Genomic DNA, 24416 nt, shown 5'->3' with positions numbered 1-24416 from the left:
AGTTCTTCTACGGATTCCTCTGTCCAGTGATCGTGAATCCCGCCAAAGACAAAATGAACAAAGGGTCCAAACCTGGTTTGGCGCGCAGAGTAAATCTGAAGAAGGACCTTTCCAGCAAGAAATAGCGTAAAAAGACCGTCCCATTTTGACAAAATGGGCACCGATGGGTGCCTTACTGCAGCTGCGAATGCAGCCCGTGGTAAAAACACACAATGGTAGTTAAAAGGAAACCACTGCCACTAGCCATTAAATGTAGAAAGGGTAACAAAAATGTTACATGAGAAACTACACAAAGGGGATACTAAGTAACCCCTCTAGCACCCTATTGTAAAATAGTGTGCTGGGTCTAGAAAGTTAAGTAAAGTCAATTTCACTTCACTGCACTTGGAAACAGTAGTTTATCCAAAAGAAGGTATTTAAAGCTTTGGGAAATCTGGAAGACTTCCCTGTTTCACTGCAAGGATGGTGCTGTGACACAATGTAAAGATGATGCCTATGGAGTTTGTCAGACTCCAAAGTCAAAAAGAAACAGAGTCCAAATCACAGAAAAATACATGAGAGAGTGGGGAAAAAGGGTTGCGCTCTCTCCAGGTTAAAAATGAAAAGTCCTAAATTCCAGCAAAAGTGCTGGGGGTCTCTAAGGTAGTAGGGAATCGGCACATTTCTGAGAATTCTCCCTAACACTGCGGTTCAGAATCTGTAGGCCTTCCAGGCTCCACTTCTTTCCTCTTGGTGACATGAAATATTAGCCACTGGATGTTGGCCTCTCAAATCTTCACTGACCCTTGTCGTTGAAGCAGTGGGTTTGCAGCACCTAATCCTGTTGGTGCACCGTTCCCTGTCGAGATCACGCTTCCTAGCTGGGCTGCTCCCCTATATTTTCCCAGTATTCCGAGATGATCCTCCTCGCTCAGTATGGCTTCCTTTCAGCTACTATCTTCTTCCCACCCTTTTCCTCTGTTCTGTTTTGTGGCACTCTCGTTTCATGGAGCCTTCAAACTCACACGAAGGCGCTAGTATTACCTCTGTGGGACCAGCCGCCTCCCTTCAGCAAGGGTGCTCCACGGCTGATCAGGATGCTTTAGATTCAGTTTCTGTCATGCCGTTGAGTGCAATGATCTGTCCCACAGGTGTGTGATGCCCGCCTGCCAACCACCAGGGGGATCCGTTCTCGGCCTTTTCCCTTCAAGCTGAAAACTTGGTATGTCACAGGGCAGCACCAGGAAGTGAGCGAGGCGCTCAGTTGATTACTGCCTCTGCTTGTCAGAGAATCTGGGCCGCCCGTTCCATGTTCACTATCTGGGGCCGCTGCACTGCCAGTTTGTGTGACAACCAGCAGGCAAACGCAGCATTGCGTCATGCTTCGCTAGGGGTCTGGATCACCGCCAGTGCACCACAGTGCCTTACCATGAATGAGTGGAGGATTTCAATATGCCTAAAATCCGGCACCTCGCTCATCGGGTGTTTGTCATCAGTGGCACCCATGATGGATTGCTGGGTGATAACCTTCACACAATCATTTCTTGCCTCCCCGTGCACTGAGCCACACCACACTTTCAGGACCTTGGCACCATGGTTTTCAACAACTTCTATGGAATTCTTGGGCTGGGTCATTTAAAGGGGTTTAAGGGCCCATGGAACAGATGTTGCCTCTGGAGCTCACTGCAGAGGCATCTGTCGGCGTCCTCAGCTAGCCACTACCCCACGGTTTTGTGGTTTCCTTAATCACCCCACCCTGGGCTATTTTTATGGTTGGTGCCTACCTCTGATAGTGTGCCCACATATAGACAGTGGTTTAGAACAATTTTACCTAACCCCAAAAGTTTGACTCCAAATGTTCGACCCCTAATTCCCTGCATATATAAATATATGTATGTGGGGGGTAAAGTATATAAAAAATGTATAGGGGAAAGGTGGGGCGTCTCCACCCACATATATATTTGCGGGACATAAAAAAAAGTCAAACTTTTGGGAAGTCGAACCTTTGGGTTCGGTAATCACTTAGATTCATAGACCGTGAGGTTATAATGCATTTACACAAATCACTGTTTATAACGTGCACGGTATCTTTTTACCTTTGTGTATTATACCAAAATATGTATTTGACCCAACAGTTTTTGTGACTTTAAAGTGAATATTTTTCTTTGTCAGTGTGCTGTATTTTCTAGAGATGTGTGTGGACTAAATATACCTTTGTGTCAGCCTGGTACCCATACTTGAGAATTGAGCCTTGTTGCACTGTCCACATTACCTAACTTTAAGAGCAGTTTGTCTTTCCTTGTCAGGTGTGTTGGCAACTCTTAATGTTGATGGTAAGGCCCTCATCAGAGTGTGGTGCAAAAATTGCCTTAAGGCTGATCTCTGGGTTTAAGATGCAGGGAGGCTCCCTGAATAACAGCTGTAGGGATCTGGGATTGTCTATTGAGCAGCATACAAAGCCACCCTTTTTTCTAATGTAGAGCTGGGGCTCCGAATAAAGAGTGTATTCTCAGTCTGCGCTTCAGAGGAGTACTAAAAGAATAAATGAATGAATGAAGGTAGGTAAATTGGCTATGCCTGCTGGTTCATGAGCAAAAGGTGCCTTCCATAACTAACTCACATTTTGTAACTATCCACCTTATCTACCGCCCACCAGGCCCTAAAGGACTCTTCGAAGAAGATCTCAATAATATCCTATCTAATAATCTGAAAAGTACCTCCCAGAAACTCGTACTAGGAGATTTCAACCTAGGACTACATGACCCCCGAGACTCGAATGCCACACTAATCAATAACTCCCTAGAGGAACTAGGTTTCACCCAAAAGATTACATGCCCTACTCATACTAAAGGCAGAACCCTTGATTGGATTGCTGTGCACAATTGCCCCATCTCGATACTATCCACACTACCTCAGCTTTGGTCAGACCACTATCTGATCACATTCGCCTTAGAGGCCCCACCTGCGCTACTCATTGATAATGTAGCCCCAGCAGTCCCCACTAGAAATAAAAGAAACATCACGCCAGAAAACCTCATCCCGCTGATCATACCCACCCTCAATTCTATACCAGGCAACACTGACCCATTTACCATGGTAGACGTGTACAATAAAGTGATGCTATCATCCCTTGATGCCATAGCTCCCTTAAAGATTAGAAAAAGCAAACAACGTAAACATGTGAACTCCTGGTTCTCCCCACAACTAAAAAAACTCAGACGTGAGAAACGTCGTTGTGAGAAAATATGGAGACTTGATCCTTCAGAGACTAATAAGCGCAACCTAAGTAAGCAATCAGCCCTCTACAAAAAAGAAATAATTTCCGCCAAACAAACTTCCTACAACCTCCGAATCACCCAAGCTAAATCCAATACTAAAGAGCTCTTTACAATTCTGAAGGAGTTAGAATCTCCTATCCAAACCCCAGACTCCTGCACTAAGGATAAAAACTGGTGTACAAACATTCAAAATGCCCTGTCTAATAAAATTACCACCTTGCAAACGAAGATACACCATAAAAAGGCTACCCTTCTCGCCATTACGAAATCCAATATTAACGATGTGACAGTGACACCTTCCATCCTGACCCCCTCACTTGATACCACCCCCCACTTCAACTTCCGCAAAGTATCCATCAAAGAGGTTGAGAATGTCATCCTCACTCTTAAACCATTGAACTGCCACGGGGACTTATGCCCAGCACAACTTATAAAAGATGCAGCTCGTGAATTATCACCTTTCATCACTAGACTAATAAATGCATCCTTCAACTCAAGCATAATACCCAATAACCTGAAAAAATCATGGGTCCTCCCACTCCTCAAAAAACAAAACTTAGACCCCGCCATACCCACGAACTATCGTCCTATCACCACAGTACCATTCTTGCTTAAAATCATCGACAAATTGGCATATTTACAAATCCAACAACACCTAGAATATAACACCTTCTAGGAATCCGACAATCTGGTTTCAGACCCCAACACGGAACCGAAACCGCTTTTGGTTGACCTTAAGATACAAATTGACGAGTTGAGAGACCAGGGCAAAACCGCACTACTGCTGCTCCTTGACCTCTCAGCAGCTTTCGATTTAGTCGACCACGAGATTCTGTGCAACCATCTCGAGTCGGCCGCACACTTCTCCCATGAGGCTATAGGCTGGATTCAGTCCTTCCTCAGTGATAGAACAATGCGCGTCTTCTCACCATTAGCGGCTGCTGACCCCACGCCCATCGCCTTTGGCGTGCCTCAGGGCTCCTGCGTCTCACCTACATTGTACAACATCTTTACAAAGCCCCTTTTCGATGATCTCGACGGTCTGGGTATCACCTACACAAACTATGCAGATGATACTAAGATCCTCATCCCGTTGTCGGGGGATTATGACAAGGATTTGGCCTTTGTAAACAGAGTGTACCTCATCATTCAGGCATGGATGGCCTTACACGGACTATGCCTGAATGATGACAAAACAGAACTCCTCATTCTTGGTACCTCAGCCAATATCAACAAACTCAGCCAAATTTACTCATCATTCGTAATTGATGACAACACCATCACTGTGGCCAAGGAGGTAAAAACTTTGGGTATTTACCTAGACTCCTCACTATCATTTAACAAACAGGTAAACGCAATGGCCTCCGCCACTGCTTATACTTGTAAACTCATCCGAGCTGCCAAACCACTCCTAACACCTAATAACTGCACTACCTTGGCCAGAGCATTGTTCCTATCTAAGCTGGATTACTGTAATGCCCTTTACGTAGGCAGTAACAAACATATCATAAACAAGATCCAAATCCTTCAAAATAATGCTCTAAGAGCAGCTCTAAGTATCCCCAAGAAAGCCCACATCTCAGATACCAGAAGATCTGTTAACTGGCTTTCCACGAAAGACAAAATTTTCCTTAAGTCTGTCTCACTGACACACAAATGCCTTCATGACATGGCCCCGAAATATCTGATAACAAGATTCTCTAGACAGGTTTCATACCGCCCCTCCAGAAGTGCCAACGCCAATCTACTACTAGTCCCAAGATTCAAACGGTCCCTGACTGGAGGGAACAGCTTCCCTGTTAAAGCAGCTACTCACTGGAACTCACTACCGCCACCTCTAAGGAAAGACATCCCTTACTTTCAGTTCAGGACATACATTATACAATGGATGAAGGACCATGACGAATAATACTCCCTGGTGGCTCCTCATGCCATTATCAGTGCCATCACCAATTGTATTATTGTTCAGTGTACCCCCGCTACCTCCTGCTACTATATAAACTGCACTAGATAAAATGTCTTTGATATCTGTTTACCCATGTTACCACTGTATCCCTATTGTAACTCCACGGGACGTTATTTAATTTGCTGTATGTAACTAAGCTATACAACCCTCTTACTATGTTCGCGCCTTGTTATCCTTGTGGTTATGTGCGCATTATAAATAATCAAACAAACAGGTTTCATCTGGTAGAGATGTCACCTTCAGGAGGATTGGGTAGCACCAGCACAGCTTTCAATAAAGTACTTGGCATTGTTCTTGGGTTTTTTAGCTTCTAAAGGATCAGACCCCTAAACATTTTGCTTTTCTTTTACACCCTGTCCTGACTTTTCACAGTGCCATGAAGCCTTCAGCTTCACTCCAGTGGCCTTTTACTTGCATGGTATGAGGACACCGACTAGTCCTTCGGGCTGTCAGTACTGGGAAACTGTTTCCCTTAGTCTTGTTACTTTGTTACCTGTTTGGGTAACTTTTTATCATTGCGCAATGCATTTTCCAATGCAATGCAATGGGGGTTATTTGTGTGAACATAGACTCCACTCAAGGGATTTTATGGTTGCCTAAGATGTGCTAAAGGACAAACTGGTGGCAGCAGTTACTTTTTAGTACTGCGTACTATATTTTGGGTTAGTCTGACCACGTTTATCGTGTTTTGCTTCCCACTGTGGCTAGGGACCTACAATGGCTGTGCCACAAGTTTTTCGTTTGTACTTTGGCCATCTTCTGTTTTAGCCATCTTCCACTCTTGCAGCTCAGGAAAATCCCTGTATGGTCATGCACTTTCCCGGGAAGCACAAAGGTTTGCCGGGCTAGTGCAAGGCATGTGTGGGATGAGCGGGGAAGTGTTTGGGACGGTCTGGTCCAAATCCACAACCGGTTTCCAGAAAGTCTGGTATGCATGTGTGCATGAGACCCACAGTAGTGCCTAATTGGATCACTGCTGGTGTGCATGTGTGGGGAAGATCTTGCCACTGGAGGGCTGAGTCAGAGCACTCGCCTAACTTTGGATAAGAGGAGCCACGCAGTTCCAGCAGATCTGAAGGAGGAGCCAAGTATCCCGAGAAGCCGAGCAGACCGATCCTAAGACTCACTTGACGAGGCCTGGCAACCGAATCCCGCTGCTGCCCAAGAGAAGCCCTACTAAGCAACTGATCTCCAAAGGCCTTCATTGGGCTTTCAACCCTTTGGAGTAGTGAGACCAACCGTTCCTGACATTTTATGGTAACTCTGCAAGAGAGCCTGTTCGGAAGCATCCCTGGGCCGTCCAGTGGACTGACCAGCTCGAAAAAGGAGCACTGTAGTTCTACGTTTTCAACCCTGGGCATTGGGGATCGCCCGCTTATCCAACAAGACTACCTTCTGCAGAATATCCCCTTCCCAGCACCTTTGGATGCGAAGATAGAAGGCTACGTCAGGCCGCGATAGCTGAATCACTTTGCAATGGTGAAGGTCGCAAAAGAGTAGTCTACTGCATCAATTCCAATGTTGCATGTTGACACTTGGGTGATTAGTGAAAACCACAAGGTGATAGTGAGGGAATATACCCACTGTTTTGTCTATTGATGTCTTTTAGAGATATTGTATTGAATCACTCGATGCTTTTTTCAAAGAATTCTGTAAATTGAATAATCCTCAATTGACGTATAAATTATGAATTAAGAAAACTACCTGTCATAAGGCAAATGAACAAAAGGAAAAATGTGCCAATAAATTATACAATTGGTCAATATTACCAAGTTCCATGAACTTTATTTCATTGAAGGTAACTTAAAAATATAAATTGAAAGAAATAGTATAAACATTGTTGGGCACATTATTGTGAAATAAGTTTCTCCTTGGTTGTGGAGTCTGACAAACTCCATAGGCATCATTTTATACTTTGCCACACAGAACCTTCAGTGCAGTGGCACAGGGAAGGCTTCCCGATTTTCCTCAAGGTTTCAATACCTTCACTGGGATAAACTGTTTCCCAGAGCAGTAAAGTAAAATTGACTTGAATTACATTTTTAACTTTCTAGAGCCAGCACACACAATCTTAATAGGGTGCTGGAAGAGTTACTTAGTATCCCCTTTGTCTAGCTACTCATGTAACAGTTTTATGTTACCCTTTACTCACTGAATGGCTGGTGGCAGTGGTTTACTTTTAACTACTGTGGTGTGCATTTACCGCGGGCAGCGTTCACAGTTGCAGTAAAGCACCCAAGGGTGCCATTTTTGTCAAAATGGCCCCGGTCTTCTTTTTTTGCCATTTCTTTGCGGAAAGGTCGTCCTTGAGATTTACTCTGCGTGCCAAACCAGACTTGCTCCCTTTGTTCACTTTGCCTTTGGTGGAATTCACAGGTGAAGGCCCCCTATAGCTCCAGGGTGTCTGGTGGGGGCAGGAACTGAAGAAGGTGCCCGAAACTCCCTGTGCTTAGTCTCCTAGGAGACCCAAATGCACTCTCTAGTGATTGGCCGGCTTACTGTCCTACAAGGATAGCCACCCTGCTGGGTGACTCACAGCTAGGCTGGAATGAATGGGAGAAACCTGAATAAAAGGTGAGGCTTTTGGCTTGGAAGGCTGAGTCAACCCCTGGACGAAGGAACCGAAGAAGAACTTGAAGAGGACGCCTACTCCTGGACCGTTGATTTGCCAGGTGAAGCCCTGCTGTTGTGCTGAAACTCCAAATTCGTATTGACAAAGCAGCCCCTGCAAGGACGACTTCTCCCTTTGAGTTGGTGGGGCCAATCAAATCCAAAGTAAGCCACTTGGCCATTCTCTCAGAGTTCGTTGTATTTCCACAGAGTTGCTTCTGGGAACCGAAACGCCAGGGAGAGGAACACTAGATTGTGTGCGTTGCTTTTAAGTTGGCCAAGAGCTCCAGAAAGATCCTCTGGACTCCCAGGAAGCAGGACTGACCGAGCCTGAGCCCCCTCAACAGAGTGCCGGACCCCAGAAGCAAGGAAAGTCCATCTCATCAGCCAGAAACCGCTGTGTTGAGATTTGCGGTAGTCACGAGGAGCTGAAAAACCAAAGTGCCACTTGTTTTAAGATTGCTGGTTGTGAGCAGTGACCGTCCCATTGCCGTGCAGTAGTCTCCAGAAGTCCGCCCTCTTGTCCCCACGACTAAGGCCCAGGAACAGTGAGCTCTGCAGAGCTGCACAGGAACAGAAGTCAACCTCTGCACTTTTTTTTCAATCCAAAGGTACTGTAAAGTCTGAGAGAACTTACCTCTTGCTGTAGAGTTGCTTGCATCTTCTACTACTCACAAGCATAAACAGCTCGTGGCACTACATTGATTCTTCTTTTCTTCAAAGACTTCTAAAACATTGTGGAAAGACTTTTCTACTTACCTACCAGAAGTGATTCAGCTCATATAAACTTTTGCCCATTGACTTTGGCTTAACCTGTTCTACTGAATGCCTCTGCTTAGGGGATCCAAAAGTACTTGCCTGCGGGCATTCCAAGATGGCCGCCGGCCGAGAGTAGATGCGCCAACGGCAGCTCCTCATACCCGGGCTGAATTCGTTGAGGTTCCACCACCCCCTCACAGTGCTCAGGCTCTGGGGCAGCAGCCTGATCTGCGGAGTGGCGGAGAAGCGGTACCGCACTGTTTTGACTGCGGCGTGCGCCCACCGGCGCAATCTTTTTCGGGCATGGCAGAGATGGAGACCAGAGGCGCGTAGTGTGAGTGCGCAGGAGGGGGGGCCTAGCAGCCTGGACTGAGCGGAAGACGGGCGGCAGAGTGTCTCGCCACCCACCCACCGCAGCGCGGGGAGCAGGAGAGGCGGAGGAAGCGGCAGGCCTGGCCCCGGGAGTGAAGTGGGGGCTATGGGCGGACCACGGAGGTGGGGAGAGCAGGCCCTAGAGCGCGGGACTCCTCCGGGGCACAACTTTGGAGGGGCACTGTCCACCAGGCCCATTCTGAGGGGCGGCGGTGAACGGGGGAGAGTATTTGGCTTTCTGGGGGAGCTCCCACCCTCCCAACCCCCCTTTATCAGACTTTTTTCCAGGGGGACTCTACGGCAGGGTGGGTCACAGGATCTTTACTGGCTTGATCTGCCCCTTGCCAGCGAGCAGGAGCAAAAGAAACAACTGGTGACGCAAGGAGGTGAGCACTTGACAATTGCACCCTCTAGCAGGGACTGGCTACGAAAGTTTGCCCAGAGGGCACTGGGGGTCTCGACCAATCTTGGGGCAGTCAAACCCTTTAGAGGCGGCCCCCTGGAAGTTTTGCTGGCACCAGAAGGACTGGACATTTGAACAGCCCCCTGGGGCCGCGGGGAGGCTGTTGCTGTTGTGAAGCATCGGTAACCCGGCCCATAGACCTGGATAAGAAGTAACACCCCCCCCCCCCCCCCCCCGGAAGGAGGTTCAGGGCGCAGTGAGGGTTCTTGGGCTCTTTTTACAGCGACGAGAGACTCGCAGCATTGCCCCAATTACGGAAAGGGCCGCAGCCCAAGCCCCATACTGATGTCTACCAGGCATAGGCAGAGTTCAGGGAAGGCCAGTCATTCCTCTAGAGAGCCCCAGGGAACACTTCCTACACTTTGGCCTGCTATGGAGAGCAAGGACACCAACAAAACGGGCAGTGGACACCCAGAGGAGAGGAGGAGCGCTGAGGTGGATGGGGCAGTGGCATGGTTGACCAGGCAAGATCTTAATGGGGAAATGCAAGCCCTGAGGGAATCCCTGTCTCAAACCTTTCAAGATCAGTTTCAATTTGAGGTCTGACCTCAATGTGGCGCTGGGTGAAATTCGACATGAAGTGGCTCAGCTAGGGGAAAGGACTGATTTGCTGGAAAGGGGACTCCAGGAGAACGAGAGGGATACTACGGCTAACAGTGAAGCCATAGATCGGCTGGACACGACGACGAGAAACATGGAGGCGATCCTCGAGGACTTGGAAAATAGATACCGGAGGATCAACATAAAGATCAAGGCATTTCCAGAGACGGTGACGGATCGTTTTTTAAAGGAGGAATGCCGGCGCATATTTGCGGAACTTTTGGGTGATGGAGACCCAAGCGTCATATCATTGGATAGGGCCCACAGAGTCGGCCGAGTCCTGGGTGATCCCAATGCCAGACCCCGGGAAGTGGCTTTCTCCTTCCAGATATGGTCAGAAAGAAGCAGTGTTGCGAGCGGCCAGACAAAGCGAGCCTGTCCTTTATAAAGGACAGGAAATACTGTTTCAGGATCTGGCTGCGAGCACACTCCTGAAAAGAAGGGTTATGGGTCCTGTCTTGAAGGAGCTGTCCAAAAAGGGAATAAAATACAGGTGGTCCTTCCCTTTTGGCTTAATTTTCGAGTGGTAGGGGATCCAGAAGCGGGCGACCACGCTCCAGGAAGCGGCCAGCATTATTGGTTTGGAGTTGGGGGAAGAGGGGGGCGGGGGGACACGTGGGGGTCCCAGTATCTCGTGGGGGCCAGAGGGAGAGAAGTAGACCCTGGGAGTGGGCCACTGTGGGGGAGCGGGGCAAGAGGAAGGTAGTGTTGCGAGGCCCTACATGGGGGCTAAATGCACAGAGCCCCGAGGAGAGGGAGGTCGGATTGCAGAGGGAGGTGGGTGACCCACCGGGGTAGTACTTTGGAAATGCCTGGGGGTGGTGGACTCAAGGGCTGTGTTAAACCTGGGGGGGGAGGAGTTAAAACATGTTGGAACAAGTAAGGACGGGACTGTCCAGGGAGAGGGGGTAGGAGGGTGGGGGGGGGGTTGGAGGCCAGGGTGCGGTTAAGCCCAAAGTTGGGGGTTCAGGGCAGGGGTTGGCAGAGGTGGGGAAGGGGCCTTAGCGCTTTATTGCGATTTGTTGAGAAGGAGGGGGGGGTGGAAGGGCGGTTCGCGGGAGCAGGCCATATTATCATTTCGATTTCAGGTGGCTAACTCATAATGTGAGAGGGTTAAATTCTCCCCTCAAGCGGGCTAAGCTAGAACAATTCACCCGTACGCATGCACTGGATGTTTTAGCCCTGCAGGAAACCCATCTGCTGCGGGAAGACCAGGGCTGCCTACGTCTGAAGGATTTCTCACAGATTCTCTTTGCGTCAGGTCCCACAAAGAAAGAAAGGGTGGGTGGCGTTGGCATTTGGGAGCGGTATGGATTTTAGGATTCAGGAGATCCTGAGGGATAAAAATGGGAGTTTTATCTTGGTAAGGGGGGAGCATCTGGGCACTACCTTCACCATAGCCTCGGTTTACGGGCCAAACGCAGAGCAAGGGAGACTCTTGGCATTCTGGAGGGGTTTGCCAGGGGGCAGATTATCCTAATGGGGCACCTAAATTTAGCGCGGGACAAGCGGCTGGATCGGACACAACATGCAGGCGGAGGGGGGGGGGTGGGTAGCGGTGGCCTCGCCACAGTTGAAGGAGCGGGTCAAGGGAGCAGGCCTGAGGGACGTGTGGCGGGTGCTGAGAGGGAGGGAAGGAAGAAGGCTACACGCATCTTTTGGATGTGAGCCGAACTCAATCTCGAATTGATTATATCTGGGTCTCGGTGAGTCTTGTGGGTTGGGTAGAGTGGGTGGAGACCGGCCCCATGGGGGTTGCCGACCATAAGGTTGTGCAGATAAAACTGCAGTTGGGAAGGCAGAAGCCAGGGGTTTGGAGCTGGCATTTTCCCGGGGACCTTCTGAGGAACCAGGTGATCAATGAAGAGATTGGTAATAACATTAAAGCCTTCTTCGAAAGAAATAATGACACGGATACGAGTCTCAGCATAAGGTGGGATGCGTTTAAGGCCACTCTGAGAGGGGAACTAATTGCCCTGAAGGCAGAGAGGAATAAAAAACGGAGGCTGCTGGAGACCCAGCTGGAAGGGGAGGTGGAAGCGGCAAGAGTGAGGCTGAAGGGGGACCCCTCAAGGAAAACGTATAGGGAGTATAGGTTGGCAGAGGGGCAACTGAGGATACTGAGGACCAAAAAGGCAGAGGGAGCTATTTTAAAGATCAGGCAGAAGTCCTATGCAAAGGCCAATAAGGCAGATTCACTCTTATCGCGCTTACTGAGGGGCAGCAGGGAACAAAACACGATCTCGGCCCTAAAGGATGAAAAGGGGGAGAGACTTACCCAAACGGAAGAGATCGGGGAGCGGCTAGCCAGGTTCTATGAAGCTCTGTACACCTCTCAAGGCCCGGCTACTCCGCGCCAGAAGGATTTCTTGGATGCCCTGACCCTCCCACGCCTCTCTAGGGAAATTGGGGAAGATTTGGGACAGGCCATTACGGAGGACGAGGTGCGGGCCGTCATTACGTCACTTCCCAGCAATAAAGCCCAGTCTCCTTTTATAAAACCTACTCTGCCATACTGGCCCCATACCTTGCATAACTTTATAATTAATTTGGTTCCTCAGGCTGCATCACTCTCTCAATGGAGGAGGCCAAAATGACACACATTCATAAGGCAGGCAAGGATCCAGAGGAGAGTGCCTCCTATAGGCCAATTGCTCTTATAAACCCCAACACGAAAATCTATACTAAAATCCTGAATAGGCGATTGGAATTGCATCTTCCTGAGCTGATCCATCAAGATCAGGCTGGGTTCGTACAAGGACGACAAACGACCGACAACATTAGGCGTGTGGCTCACCTGGTTCAGAAAGCGCAGCAGACCCCCACCCTGGCGATTCTTATAGCCTTGGATGCCCTGAAGGCGTTCGACTGGGCGGAGTGGTCCTTTCTCTTCCTGGTCATGGAATGGATGGGGTTGGGCACAGAATTTATTAGAATGGTGCAGGCGAATTATAGAGCTCCCACCTCACGTTTACTTGTGAACAGCGTGATGTCTCGACGCATCAAGCTCGGACGCGGTACTAAGCAGGGGTGGCCCCTTTCCCCGCTTCTGTACGCTTTGTACCTCGAGCCCCTACTAGAGTCAATACGAGAGGCAGAGAACATCCAGGGCATCCCTTTCGGGGGGATTCAGCATAAGGTGGCGGCATTCGCCAATGACATGCTGCTCACATTGGCGAGCCCTGGGGGGGGTCCATAGAGGCGTGCGTGGCACTATTGTCCAAATTTGGGGAAATTTCGGGTTTGCGGGTGAACTTTCGAAAGTCTGAAATAATGAATCTCATGCTGAAGGGCTATGAGGCAAAGGCCTTGAGAGCAGTCTCCCCATTTAAGTGGAGTCCGGGTGAGATACATTACTTGGGGGGAGGGGGGTGTTAGGGTCACTCCTCAGTTGTCGGGATGGTACGGGCTAACGTCGATAAAAAAATATCTCAGGAAGTGGAGCTCCCTAAAGATATTGTGGTTGGGGAAGAGGTGCGGTGCTCAAGGTGGTGGTCCTTCGACAGTTGCTTTATCTATTTCAGGCAGTTCTGTTGCCTGTTCCGGCGCCCTTCTTCAAGGAATTAGACAAAGCAGTTAAATAATTTATCTGGGAGGGCAGGATGCCACGGCTGGCGAAACGGCTATTGGTAGCTTCTAAGGGAGTGGGGGGGACTAGCCTTAGCGAACATTCGATGCTACTACGAGGCCGCACAGCTCAGGGTAATTCGGGAGTGGTTTTCTGGGGAATATAACAAGCAGTGGGTCAAGATGGACAGAGCGGTAGCCCAGCACCATCTGGGAGAGGTACTATGTCTCCCGCGCAGGTTGAGACCGGCACATCTATATAGGAGTAACGTAATGAAGGGGTTGGTTGAAATCTGGGACAGGGCAGTGGAAACAATTGGGATCACTACCTTTCCATCGCCGTTCACTCCCATTTTCAATAATGGAGATTTTACCCCTGGGTTGGAAAAGGAGGCATTCCTGAAGTGCGAAAGCGGGGGTTGTAGGGTCATTAGAGATGTATTTCAAGGTCAGGATGTGAAATCTTCTGAAGAATGTAAACGGGAGTTCGGGGTGGGCGAGGGGGAGCGGCTCAGATACTTCCAGCTTAGACACTGGGTGTTCTCCAAGGAGATCCGAAGGGTGGCAACTCGCAATCCGACTCAGTTTGAAAGATTCCTCCTGCCGCATGAAGGGTCCAGGGGGCTAATTTCGGATTTATATAAGCTTTTGGAGAGTGCAGGCACGATCATGAAGTGGCCATATATGCCCAGGTGGGAGGGGCTTCTAGGGCTGGGAATGGAACGAAAGGACTGGGAGAGGCTCTGGAAACTGATTCTGAAAGTGGCTAGGGCTGCCCAGCTTCAGGAGGCCTGGTATAAGTTCCTTTTCGGCTGGCATTACACTCCGGCTCGCATTAAGGCAATGTTCCCAACAACATCCAGGACATGTTGGAGAGGCTGTGGCGGGGAAGGCACGGAGGCCCACATATGGCGGGATTGCTCTAACATTAGGCCTTTCTGGAGGGAGATATCTCAAGCGCTAAATCAGGTGTTTGGGGAGGGCACGAGTCCAAACCCTCGCGAGATCCTGGTTGGAAAGAGGAGGTAGATCGGGGGGAGGCGGGGAGGGCGGGGGGAACATTGTAAGGCAAAAGTAGTCTTCATATTAGCAGCAATGGCTCTCATTGCCCAAAGGTGGAAGAGCCCTGGGATCCCAACGGAACAGGACTGGTTGAGGAAAATATGGGAGATGGTTTAGTTGGAGTGGGCTACGTTTGCTGTAAATTGCAATTTGAGTAACATTGCGGCGGAATGGGGAGAGAACCTGAACTACTTAAAGAGAGAGAATTCCGGGAGCAGTGGCAACCCTACAGACTGAAACTCTTGGACCTGCACACCTAATCGTCAGATGGAAGAGGTGTGGGGGGGGTGACGGGCGCAGGGGCATGGGGGGGGAGGCGGCAAGTTGTGGGAGTTGCTGTTTTTGTTTTCATGTTATTAAAATAATAAAGAAGTTTGAAAAATAAAAGTATTTGCCTGCTTAAGAATATTTGTGATCTCTTGTTTGTTCTAATAACCTTTTCCTTTGACCAAGTTCCAAGAGTGTTCTAAATGCAAACAGGAAGATATTAATGTCCCCAGCACCCTAGCTATTGAAGTCACCTGAGGGTGTAGTTTGTGACTGTGGGCCATTCCAAAAGGGTCTTTACTGATTTAGAAATGAAAAGTGTGTAGTTTTGAAGTGTATTTGTGTGTTGCTTTTATATTGCTCCCTTTTGAAGAAGGCTTATTCTAACGGACTGATAAATTAATAATTGGTTATTCAAGAAAACTTGAAATAAACATGTTTATTTATTGTTTGTTTATTTAAGTGTTTATTTGAATACTTGTCACTGTGAACCTCTCTGTAACTCCCCTAACGCTCGTATTGACCCCCTCTTGAGATAAGCCTGGCTTCTCAACACGCTACTAACCAGTGTAGTACAGGCTTATACCAAAGGTTGGGTTCCTATTGCCAGGGGATCAGGGTGGTTGTAGTGCACCCAAAGGGTACTGCATACAATCTTGCCTAACACATGGTGAAAAGCAAAATGTTTGGGGATCCATAAAATATGGAGGGAAAGTTGCTCAAAAGAGGGACATTTCCTAACAACAATCTTTATCACCTAGCTGCCCATAGTTCTTTTCAGTTGTATGACTCCAACTCCCAGCATGCAACTACAACTAAAAGTCACTAAGAAAACCAGAGCCAGGGGAACAGAATGGAGCACATTCCATGAAAGGATGGTCATCATTAATGTACTAGAGGTATGAATGTGACTGTATGGATGTGTGAGCATGCTTGGTGGTCAGGTCTACAATGTTGTGTTGGAAATATGTATTCACTTGCTTTGATGTTCTTGGTTCATAAATGCACTGACCTTTGGTTTCTCTGTTGCACTGTATTCATTTTATGAACATGAATAATAAAATAAACATTTTTTTCTCTTCATGATATTGGTTTTGGAACACTCATCTCTAATCTGCTCCAGCACTCTGGTGAGGGGATTTCAAGTACTCAAATCATGCCCCTGGTGATCCAGCAGGATGCCACCAAAGTTGCAGCACGATTTGGAAGATTGTGCACCACCTAATGTCTCGAGGGCACAGGTTATTGGGGTATTGTAGCCCGCAAGGACGCAGCACAACATGGGATTGCTCAAAATGCAGGTGGTCTTGACTCTAGTGGATCTCACTAGGCTCTGGGTCGCTTGGAAAGAAGGGTAACGGCAGGCTCTCCGGTCGCTGGAAATCATCTCAGCTGCGGTTTCTTCATCTCCCTCGTTGGATTCGGGTCCATTGGTCGACTTCTCAGCAGCTTCCAGGTTCAGAGTATTTAACAGAAACTACAGCACAACTTCTGAAATCTCTCCCTGCATTTTACTGAAAGCGGCGTGCGACAGCCAGCCCCCCATTGGGACTGGGCTCCTTTCAGGCCAGGTGAAAGTCATCGGAGGAGGATTCCAGAAAAGGTTTCTCACGACTCTGTAGATTTGGCACCTTTTTACAGCAGCCAGATGAAAAGATTTCGCTGGTCTGATTCTCTTCACTAATCTGGTCCTGCACTCTGGAAAGGGGACTTCAAGGATTTAAATCGTGTCTCTCGAGATCCAGCAGGAGTCCACCAAAGTTTCTGACGGATTCGGACTTTGGAAGCCTATGCACTCCACTCAGCGTCAAGGTCCCAGGATATTGGAGGTTTGCAGCCCAGAAAGGTTGCAGCACATCGTAGGATGGCTCAACATGCAGGTAGTCTTGACTAGTGGATCTCACCAGCCTCTGGGTAGGAGTTGCCGTTTTTGGGACCCCCAGGTCGATTGGAAAGAAGGGTTGCATCATGGTCCAGTTACACAGCAGACTCTCCAATCGCTGGAAATCGCTACAGACGTCTTCATCTTTGACTTCGGTTTCAGCTCGATTGGTCGACTTGTTAGCAGCTTTCAGGTTCGGAGTATGTATCGGGAACTACAGCACGACTTCTGCAATCTCGCTCTGCAGTTTACAGAAAAGTGCCGGTCTGGCTGTCCAGTCAGGACAGCCAGCGCCCCATTTGGAGTTGGTTCCTTTCAGGCAAGTTGAAAAACAAAGGGCTGCAAAGTTTTGGACTCCTCCCTTGCTTCCTGTCTTCAGACACTGGAGCCTGGGCAGGGAGTACAAAGGATTCCCGCTGAAGACAATACTTCCACTGAGGTCGTTTCCACCTAGAATGACAGGGGAGGACCTCAGAAACAACAATCACAAGAGAAATGGTGGAAAAAGGAGCCAACCATTCTAGCAGAATAGTGACCCTTCTATGCATTACTGAGGCTGACTAAAGAGTCAGTAAGGTAAAACCACTGCCACCAGCCATTCAAGTAAACTTGCAATTGTAAGAACATTTTTACCAGGTAAATAAGAAAGGGGATACATTGTATCCCCCAAGCACTCCACACAAGTTGGGGTTTGCTGGCTCTCACAAAATGTAAAGGGGATATGAATCCCACTTTACTTCTTGGGACCCGTAGTTCACCCAAGCAATAATAAGAATTAAAAGGAAGCCACTGCATTTACAATGCTGTGTGCTACAATAGTACATTAGTCAGTCCAAAGTTCTAGGAAACTTTAACTCCATTTGCACACTATGGAGAGACCTAAAAAGGTCACCCATAAAAAGAGTAAAATACCAGGTGAGAGGGGGGAAAAAGAATCCCCTTCACCAAGGCACAAGGGAAAATAATCACCAAGTCCAAAAAAAAGTTTTTGGGGTTGACTACATGTCAGGAAGATTGATCATAAAGATGAAAACCGTACCTGTTAGGACCCTTTTTCTGAAGTCCAATTAAGGGCTTAGTAAAACCAATCAATTGAGGCAGTACAAGACTCCACTCTTAGTATAAGGGTGTACCACCTGAGTTCGTGGTAGAGTAGACAGAGCAGCCAGGCTTATTTTAGGAGGGAGAGAGGGCTGTAGAATCAGTACAAATTAAATTGTAATACAAATGATCCAAAGAAACATTGAAACACTATGTATGTAAAAATAAATGATTTTTTAAATACAGGTAGGCCCAGATAAATCTAGGGGTAAATAAGTACTAACATATTATATGTAATCACAATTATAAAAATACAACACTATACTTGAACGCACACAGACCAAAGTATGAAACTTATTTGGAACACCTAACAGTAAGTAGTTCTAGGGAAGTCAAAACCTTTTCATACACATTCAGTATAGGTCACACCCATTCTTTCGAAGTCAAAACCAATGGTTACTTTCACAATTACATTCAGTAATGCAAGGGCAGTAGAAATAACATAATCAGTCAACTGGACAATATACCGTTTGTGAATAGTAGAACACTTATTCCAGGCACAGTAAAAACCTACAACTACTTTTGTGATAAGTTATACTAGGTGAGTAAAACCTAAGGATGTAATATTCAATTACAAGTGCTTTTGAGATCAGTGAGACACAGGTAGAGATGAGCAATAACTCTAGGAACTTATTTTTGGGATGGCACGCAGCTAACTCAAGGTAAGTAAAACCCATATACTTTTTTAATCTCACAATGAAGGCCAGGTTGGATCTTTCCCATCTATACAAGTAACCTATCTATGACTTATAAGGGACATTTAGAATAAAAGACTCTTTGTCTGTCTACAACAGCACAGGGAAAGCAAACCCTAATGTTACACTTTACTGAATGACTCAGTTATTCTAAGTAGGCAGCAACCTAATGCAGACTTATTCTGGACAGGGTAGCAGCAAGTTGGGGGAAGCCAGACCCAGTTGGGGGGTCACTCATACAATTATCCTGCAGGAATAATCTGGTGAAACCAACACATTACTTTTGGGAAGATGCATAACCTAATCACAGGGGAGTAATATACCTTCACATATACTTTCTATTAGAATGGCAAAACAGTTTCTAAGGAATGAAAAGATGTTAACCATACTTTTAAGAATAGTGCATCCCACATCCAATGTTACTAATAACATTTGTAACTGTTCACTCTTAGAGTTAGTTACCAACCAAATCTTTACAATTAAGTAACTTTTAAACACTTGTTTTCTTTTCTAGGCAAAAGTCTCAATCCCTTAAAAGTTTTCTCTGCCTCTTGGAGCATGAGTGTTCAGTGGCAGAAGGGGGGTCACTAGGATCTAGTGTCCAACAGACGGTGTCAGAATAGGTTCTTAAGTAGCAAAGTTCAGAGTACCTTAGGAAGACTGGGCAAACGGGCGAGTACTTTTAGTTAGAAGAGGGTCCAGGGGCTTCAGAGAAGACACCCTAGCAGGATTCTAGCAGTGGTGCTGGGTACACTGGATGAGAGGCCTCCCCATCACAGAAAACGCCCCACAGCTACACAGAAATCTTAAGAGATTTAAGAGAAGTACATACCCAAGCCAACACATTACCTCAGCATTGAAAAAGACGGTGCGCCGCACAGTGGCTCGAGGTCCCAGGGTATTGCGCATGGAATGGCTCAAAATGCATGTCTTGAGTCTAGTGGGTCTCAGCAGGCTCTGGGTCGTCTTTTTCGGAGTAACTAGGTCGATTTGAAGGAAGTGCAACAGCAGGCTCGGGTTACACAGCAGGCTCTCCGGTCGCTGGAAATCATCTCTGCCGCTTTTCCTTCATCATCCTTTTCAGTTCCAGTGGTCGACGACTTCAGCTTCCAGGTTTGCAGTATTTATCAGGAACTACAGCGCAACTTCTGCATTCTCTCCCTGCATTTTACAACAACGGGGGGGTCTGGTTGTCCAATCAGGACAGCCTGCCCCCCACTAGGATTTGTCCCCATTCAGGCAAGGAGGAAGACAAAGGGCTGTGCAGTTTTGGACTCCTCCCTCGCTTCCTGCTCTCATACAGACTGGAGCCTCGGCTGGGCGTCCAGGGGACTGCCGACAAAGATAAAAATCACACGAAGGAATTTCACGCCCTGGATGTCTGGTGAAGAAACGAGAGACAATAAACACTAAAATGGCGATAAAAAGGGCTCATTTTGGTAAAATTAGCACCCTTGGTGACTTTACTGCAACTATGAACACAGCCCATGGTAAAGGTGCACCAAATTAATACAAGGTATCACTGCCACCAGTCAACGAAGGTAAGCTTGTCCCTGTAACAGTATTGTTACAGTTTTAATGTGAAAAGGGATACATTGCATCTCCACAGCACTCCACATACGGTGGGGGTTCTAGCTTCACAGAATAAAATGTTAAAGGATCCAAAGATCCTTTCTACCCTTGGAAATCTTAGTTCTCTCAAGTTTAGCTAAAGAAAGTTAAAAGGGGAGCCCCTAGGGCAATCCAGCATCAACAGGCATTTATTGCCAATACGTTGTTAAAGAGGATAACTTCAAAAAGACACTATGGAGAGTCAAAATAATGATGCCCATAAAAATAGTAAGATTCTGTGAGTGTGGTAAAGGTTCCCACTTAGAGGTATAAGGAACAATATCCCACTAGTAAAGCAAAAGGTTCTGGGGTTGACGGAGGTCAGGAAGATTTACCAGTTCTGTGAAAATCTTACCCCCAGTACCCAACGTAAACACAAATATGAATTATTGTTTAGGCGCTGCTACAATGGCAATGTGCCTATCCCACAGAGCAATTCTGGTAAACATTGTTGACAGGCCTCATATCTTTTCTCCGTAATGAGCCACCATGAAAGTGTGTTTTAAAATGGTCCAGTGTACTATGGTGAACTGGCATCTATTGGAATTTTTCAGGTTTTCCCCTTCAAAACCGATATAAATTGCATGGCTTTTTTTACCCAATTTGTCCAAAATATGCACTCGAAAACATTTCATTTAAACCCACTATTTAAAAGCATTTGCCATTTGGACAACCTCACTGAACTGCCCCTACCCTCTTAAATGGTTTGCGAATTCCAAACATTATGAAATGATTAAAGTAGAAGGATAAAGGTAATTTTATCTATACCTTAATATTTATGCGCTTGTGGAACCAACAAAAATTGACTCTTAAAAAGGATCTGCAACCTGAGGGGCTCTGGATGTTTTGGACAAAGAGTCCCATGATTCCCCTCCATTGATTATGCTGGCAAGGGCTAATGGGAGCTGTAGTCCAAAAGAAATGGGAAGTCAAAGGTTGCAGACTCCTGACTGTCAGACCAGGCCCAAGAACAGAACTCGTGGTGCTGCATTTTGGCCTTTTGACAGTACTTGATCAAGTTGCACGTGTCTTTGTCTCAACAACAAACATTCTCAGTTTGGAGACTTTTCTTCTGCACTCCCATGTTTTCAATGATTGTAAATTATATTTCAATTAACCTATGTGATTCCTTTTACATAAGCTCTTCAGGTCTAGATTCTGACTCCAAATTGATGGATGGGCTTGGCTAATCAACCGATGTAGTAACATACAATTACTTATTAATAGAACTTTTATTAGGGTGCTTCTATTGGTGTGAAATGCATTGTATCAAGTATGAAATGTTCTTGTGTTTTTGATGTTTTTTTGTTTTTTTCTCTGAGTTTGTTTTTTGTTTTTTATTATTATGTACAGTCATTTAATCTGTCATGCTTTAACTAACGCAGATAACAGGGGGGGGGGGGGGGGGCCTGGGAGACTTTCTGCCAGACATGAGTCCTGGTTAAAAGAGCCTTACCCAGAGTCTTTAGCTCACTATCTTTCACAAAGAAGAAATATCCCAAACATATCAGTCTTTGTCCTGCACAGAAATGCTAGGCAATTCTCCTCTGAACAAGAGTACCAACAGCAACCCCAGACACGTGTTTCAGTCTGGTTGAACTTCATCAGTAGGGTGTAGCTTTGCCTCTCTAAGAATAGTGGGCAAGGGGTCCACGTCTGGATTCCCCTAGTAACTTAGAGTGAGACTTAAAGTTACTTGAAATATGCAGATAACAAGGGGGTGCTGATTTTATGGTTTTTCCCCTTCTGTAATGGCTTGGCAGGCGAAGAACGATGGTCTGGAAGGTTGCCCAGAGCAACGCCAGTGGTTAAGTTTCAGTCTAAACCTTCCAGCCATTACCTCTTTGTTTTTGCTTTGCACCCCGAGTGGGACGGGTATGCCCAGACGTGGGTCCCGTGCCTGCTGGGCCTAGAGACCCAAGCTGCTCCTCACTGATGAGGCCCAACAAGGCCGAAACATGTTTGGGGATTCTTGTGGTCTCGTGCAGAAGGGATGTGACCTAGCAGTTCGGGCTGGACTGCCCCTTTTGGGGTGGGACCAAGCCTGATTTGCATATGGTTTTTCCCCTTCTGTAATGGCTTGGCAGGCGAAGGACGATGGTCTGGAAGGTTGCCCAGAGCAACGCCAGTGGTTAAGATTCAATCTAAACCTTCCTGCCATTACCTCTTTGTTTTTGCTATGCTTTAACTAACTGTGCATTGTCTGTGAAATAAACTGTTGGGGGCTGGGGGGGAAGAATGTGTTTTTTAACAAGGCGGCATGAACATATTATTGCAGTTTCAAAGATGAAAAAAAAACCCTATTTTTCCTCAAGCTCCACTTCTCAGTTCCTATAGATAAAGCACATCCAGGTCTGAAAGTATAGCTCATTGGCAATGGCCTGTCTTACAAACAAGATAGCTCAGAACAATAGCATTTCGAATCCTGCTCCCGCACTTAGAAACTGTGCTGCAATTAATAAATTATATAAAATACTGGGGTTTAGGAATATAAAAACAATAACTGGGGCATTTACTGGATTTATTAGGTATTCACTGAAATCCAAAAACCCTAAATATATTTCATAACTGTGCTACATGGGTTTCCTTTGTGGTCCTTCACCTCAAGCCAGCCAGATCGTCAACAGTAGGTTTTCCCAATTTCTAGTGAAGTCTTAGGATTTAGGGAAGTCTGGGCTAAATTGGGCTGGGGAATACTAGCGAGCTTACAGCCCTTAGTAGAACCCTATTAAAACCTCCGCAAAAAAAACCTTGAACTGTCTTCAAGAGCTGTGTTCTTGAGGCCATCTCGACACTTGGTACAACACAATAGTCTCATCTTGAATCGAAACATAGTTAAGCAGTAGATGATCTACGATGTTGCATAGGTTTTATTTTGGAGTGGTAAGGTCCTACTCTGTCCCTGTAGTAAACCGATAATAAAGGCTTACATTGCTGTTTGACATAATTACAGACCTGGGTAATGCTTGGAGATGTGATTTAGCATTGATGATGACCTATGGTATGGTACAGAGATCAAAATCATTTTGAGCATTTGTAGAAAGCTGCATGTTGAATGCCTCCGCTGCTAATCTAAAATGAGAAGTATTTCATCCGTCAAGGGCTGTACCTTCACCTTGCCTGTGCTTTGAGATGGGGCTTATAGAAATATGTGCCTTTAAATATAAAATGCAGTATACTGCCACAAATGCCAAAACTGCAAGTGCTTTGTTTTTTAATTTGTGATTGCTTTTTTCCCCCTCCCTTTACCTGCTTTGTCCAGTGTGAATTCTGTAGCGATAAACCGAAATCCGGGTCAAAATATGGCCTTCCAGAGTCACTGGCGATCGTATCTGAGATGGGGGAAGTTACCGATGGAATAATGGACACCAAGGTATTGTCTATAGTGCTTTAGGTCTTATGGCAAGGCAACATAATTTGCATTCCAGACATGAATGGCATTATGTGAAAATATAGAAAAAAATGACGGTGTTAAAAAATGAGATTTTATGAAGAAAAGTGGTGACCATTGTATTTAAGGTAAACATTACATTTGGAAATTTTGAACAATTTTCAGTGTGTAATAAAAATGAAATTAATTTAGTAAAAATCCTCAGTTTTGACAATTTAACAGTCAAAAATATTCAGTTTAAACAGTTTTTCCTTTTCTTTTGATTGGACTCGCCTGCTTAATGAGTTGCTCAATTTAATTGTATTTGTATGGGCTGGAGGTTTCATTTTCTCATTTCAAAGTGTTTTTCTGAACAGTTGTAACCTTGAATACGTAGTGCAATTATTTTGTTATTTAATTATATTTTAGAAAAGCCGTGCTTTACAGCAGCAGAGACCTGCATGCCGAGGTTTAATTTTGTGTTTTCAGAAAACCTGACTTATTCTGGCATTTGTTATTCTAGGCTTACTCCATACGTAATGTGAAAAAAGAATCCCGATCTAGTTATGTAATTTGGAAGACTGTGTTCTTTGAGTCACGATCTGCGTTTTTCCATTTTTAATCTCCCTCCTACTCACTCGGTCACAAATTTCACAGTAATTGCCTGACCATTATGATTGTGATTAACACCTGATTGTTAGGAAGGATTACTCTTTTAGGCAACTTACCCTCCATATTCTATCGACCTTCCACTCCTGCCCCCCCATCCCCAAATCATTTACTTTCATTTTTGACCCTGTCCTGATTTCTTACAAAGAAATGAAGCCTTTAACT

At 46.3% G+C, this 24416-nt stretch overlaps 1 protein-coding gene across 2 annotated transcripts in view; it reads left to right on the top strand.

Moving 5' to 3' along the window:
• CCDC47 (coiled-coil domain containing 47) overlaps positions 1-24416 on the top strand; it is a 454951-nt gene that overhangs the window by 268990 nt on the left and 161545 nt on the right. For both annotated transcript variants that reach the window (XM_069634111.1, XM_069634112.1), the window contains exon 8: positions 23475-23585. In XM_069634111.1, coding sequence (XP_069490212.1) covers positions 23475-23585 — 111 coding nt within the window. The remainder of the gene's footprint in view (positions 1-23474; positions 23586-24416) is intronic.

This window comes from Ambystoma mexicanum, chromosome 13, assembly GCF_040938575.1.
Source record: "Ambystoma mexicanum isolate Mex_15411 chromosome 13, UKY_AmexF1_1, whole genome shotgun sequence".
NCBI classification, from domain to species: domain Eukaryota; kingdom Metazoa; phylum Chordata; class Amphibia; order Caudata; family Ambystomatidae; genus Ambystoma; species Ambystoma mexicanum.
Note: the sequence above shows the minus strand (reverse complement) of the source record. Positions and strands in the feature narration are given on the sequence as shown.